Here is a 3,909-nt window from a genome sequence, read left to right on the forward strand (position 1 = left end):
TATGTACTGTAAATACTCAAGTATTGTAATATTGTATAATATGTATACTGTAAAACTCAAAACAATATTTCAAAGTATCTGAATATATAAACAAAATACCTTTGACCATGCAATGCTTTCAATCAACTGAAAACAACTATTTCCAATCTGAAAAAAAAGTATATTAAATAATTACAACGTTAATTAGGACTTAATGTAACAACAAACATATAAAGCAATGTAAAACAGCCATGATCTTACAGTGGACTCCATGTCTCTGTTCAAGCCCAATGTCCAAAAGTCAGCACGGTTTAAGACTGTGTTCACTGTTCGAACAATCAGCTCATTTCCTGGTCTCTCAATGTCCAGTATGTAGTTGAGCTATAAACAACAGGTTTCAACATCCAAAAAGCCACAGTACCACAGAGTTAAATAAAACTCTTGTATTATTATTGAAACTAACTAGTTCTTTTTGAGCAGGATGATTTCCCAAGGTCCATGATGCTCGACAAGCTGCAATATTTTCACACTTAGTGAATACTTCACATTGAGGTCCACAGTTTTCTACATATATTAAGGCAAAAAGAAGTATAAGCATAAAGACAAAAAAACAAAAAAACACTGAAAGTTACAAAGGAAAAAAACTCACCAAAGTCTTCCTGGTTTAACTGATGTGGATGGTGCTGAACAGTTTCTTTGTCACTGGCTTGTTGGGCTGAGAAAGAAAGGGTATAACAAGTTTACTACTGCAAAGTTACTTATAGCACAGTTTATAACAGATAGCAGTGCAGCATAGTTTTGGCTACTAACCTACAATTGCTTGTCCTAAGTCAGACAGGGTGATATTTTCAATACCATGAGGTCTGTGACCACGTTGCAGCTGTACTTCCAGAAGCTTCTGGTTTGTGGAAGTGTTCTAGTGATGAACAATGTTGCGCATAATGAAGATGTGTGTTGAAGGTGCCATGTTGTTAAGGAAATAGTTGTTTTTTCGCAAGCTTGCAAAAAACTGCTCTGCAATTTGACTATTCAGCCAACCCTGTAGCTCTGGGACCAGGCTAATTCTTCTGAGTACATCCTGGGGCTCTTTCGTGTTTGATTCATGAAGTTTGTCATACAACACATAGTGCTCAGATGATCCAGTTATGGGATGGCCTTTGGAATTCAAATTGTCTGTTTTCTCAAACAACCAAGGAAGAGACACCTTCAGTTTGCCCTGCTTTGCTGAACTGATGTTTTCTGGTGTTGGCTCAGCTAGTCTCCCTTCGTGTGGATGAAATGGGATAGCTGTAGGTACACGTAAATTGCCATGCGTGGCCAAGCCTCGTGCAAAATCATATACACTAACATTAGGAATGTGCTTCCACGACAACAGCAGGTCCGCAAAATCTCTGGGACTCTCGGCTCTCAAATTAAACTTTATGCTATACACCACACCATGTGGGCATAGGATGACTGACCAACCACCTGGAAAAGCCATAATACAAAATTGAATAAGGAAATGTAAAATTGCAATTTTTCAATTGTTATCTCATTAAAGTACAATATTACTCCCACCTGATGCTCCCCAGATTTTCTGGAACATTTTGTCATAGGACTGTCTGTTCTGCATCTCTGCTCGTAATCTTGAAATGAGATCCATACGAGAACCTTTCGAGTCAATATTACAGGCCTTGCAGAGTTTTCTGACAACACCAACCTGTTATATAATGTAAGCATATAGTCAGGACAATCCTTTCAATAAAGGGCACATGATCCAACTGTAGTTGAATTTGATCGAGATTTATACCTTCTGCTTCATCAGCTCATCCACGAGACGGTCTTCTGACACATTCATCATTTGAGCTTCAGCTGACGTGACCTTTGCTGTTGCAACTTTTGCAAATTCTGTATTCAGTACAGTGTGATCCATCCTAGTTTTGGGTCCTATCCATGGAGCCCACCTAGAAGAACTAGGTTGCACAGCAAATGGATTTTTGGTCCGGCCTGAGACAAATACACATATTTAGAAGTCTACATTATATAAACATTGAGACAAAGTGCAATTTTCTTGTGGTTTAAGAGAGAAAACACTTACTGGGAACAAATTCCCAAGCGATCATCTCAAGATTTACTGATTTCCAGAAATCCTCAATGTCTACTTCCCCTCTAAACTCAGGTGGAGGCTCTTTGAGGTCACCCACTTAAAAAAAAAAAAAACATACATATACATGTGTATATGTGTATGTATATGTGTATGTATATATATATATATATATAGGTACATTTACTTTGTTACTTTGATTATTATATTATAGCAAACAAACTCTTACCTGATATGCTAAAAACACCCTTCTTGTGCAAATCCATAATAACCACGGGGGGATGGTAACCACAGTTAACACAAGAATATTTGTAGTCGGTATCTGTCAAGGCCTCGAAATGACAGTACCCATGGAGTATGGTGTCTCTGTTGGGGTATTTTACTCCCCATAAGCCCTCCAAAGTGTCTATAGCCCTGGAAACTGATACGTGGTTCTGGAAAAGACATAATGGGAATGGGTAAATTAAATTCTCTGAATGGCTACTTTATTGGATGGGTACATTAGTTATAAAACACTACATAATAAAGACAAACCTGTAAACTGTGTCTTAGATACAGACAAAGACAAACAGACAAAATGTTTTTGTGAGGGCAAGACATTCTGGGCTTTGCACATGGGCAGTGCCAAGTACCAGCAGAGGAATTGTATGTGACCATTACTCTTCCAAGGCAATTGTAGTGATGAATAATAGGCTCATGTATGGATAGGGTGATTTGCTCTTGAGATTTACCTAATGCCACCAACACTGAAAATGGGACATGAGCTGCCTGTGCTGATTTTTGCCTCTTCAAACAAACTGCCTTCTTTGCTTCTCCTATGAATCTGAGCTTCACCATCTCATCAAGGACACTTGATTCCAAGTGCTCCTCAAATGCTGTTTCACAACAATAATCCAGTGAACGAAGATGTTCACAGAGACTAAACGTGTGTCCACTCCGGTGAGCAAGTAGCTGGTATTGGCGACATTCCTCCAACTCACACCTAACATAATGAGCTTTGCCCCACGTCTTTCTCTGTACATGAACTGGTACAGAGAAACCATGACCACTTCTTTGAACTGCCGACAGTCCATTTGAGGAGTCAATACACACACTAGAAAGATGTGATTTCATTGTAATATCTTTTGAATGGTCAGTATGTTTTCTGTTAATGTGGATTACCAAGTTCTTTTTTATCACAGTGACTGAACAATGTGGGCATTTAATCACATTTTTGCTTTTTGACGACTGTGAACCTGTTGTTGCGGACAGAGGAGCCAGTGCAGGTGTCACTGCAGCCAAAGGAACTAGCCCAGGTGTCGTTGTGGACAAAGGAACCGGGGCAGGTGTCGTTGCAGGAGGTAGTGGAGACAGTGCAGGTGTCACTGCAGATGAGAGAGGAGCCAGTGCAGGTATCGTTGTGGGCAAAGTAACCAGTGCAGGTGTCATTGCAGTCAGGGGAACCAGTGCAGGTGGTGTTACAAATGACAAAGGAACCAGTGCAGGTGTTGTTTTAGAGGGTTGTGAAGCCAAAGAGGATGAAGAAGGTTGGATGGGTACATCTGATGATGAGCATATCTGAAGGTGAGCTTCCATAACATATCTCCTCAGAACAGTTTTGCTGCAATTGGGGCAATGGTAATGAGCCTCAGTTCTGCAGGGCAAATGGCAACGACATAATCTTTTGTCTGTAGATAAAGCACAGTATGAAAATCAAGACCAACAATACCAAAGCATTAATAGAAATCAATACTCAGTAAATCTTGAAAAAAATAAATCAATAGCGAGACGATGACAATTAGGTACAGCAACTTTGAAGTCTTTATTTAAATAGTGGTTTTCACAGCACAAATTGTTTCAGAGCAGCA

At 39.5% G+C, this 3,909-nt stretch overlaps 1 protein-coding gene across 1 annotated transcript in view; it reads right to left on the bottom strand.

Moving 5' to 3' along the window:
• Positions 1-895: 895 nt before the first annotated feature.
• The window catches only part of LOC107692746 (HMG domain-containing protein 3-like), a 4,617-nt gene continuing 1,603 nt past the window's right edge, over positions 896-3,909 (bottom strand). Inside the window, exons 4-8 of the mRNA XM_016491919.1 lie at positions 2,292-2,496; positions 2,057-2,161; positions 1,769-1,965; positions 1,537-1,678; positions 896-1,446 (exon numbers count right to left, since the gene is read on the bottom strand). Coding sequence (XP_016347405.1) covers positions 896-1,446; positions 1,537-1,678; positions 1,769-1,965; positions 2,057-2,161; positions 2,292-2,496 — 1,200 coding nt within the window. The remainder of the gene's footprint in view (positions 1,447-1,536; positions 1,679-1,768; positions 1,966-2,056; positions 2,162-2,291; positions 2,497-3,909) is intronic.

The sequence above is a fragment of the Sinocyclocheilus anshuiensis genome, unplaced genomic scaffold (genome assembly GCF_001515605.1).
Source record: "Sinocyclocheilus anshuiensis isolate Anshui unplaced genomic scaffold, SAMN03320099.WGS_v1.1 scaffold1131, whole genome shotgun sequence".
Lineage (NCBI taxonomy): Eukaryota > Metazoa > Chordata > Actinopteri > Cypriniformes > Cyprinidae > Sinocyclocheilus > Sinocyclocheilus anshuiensis.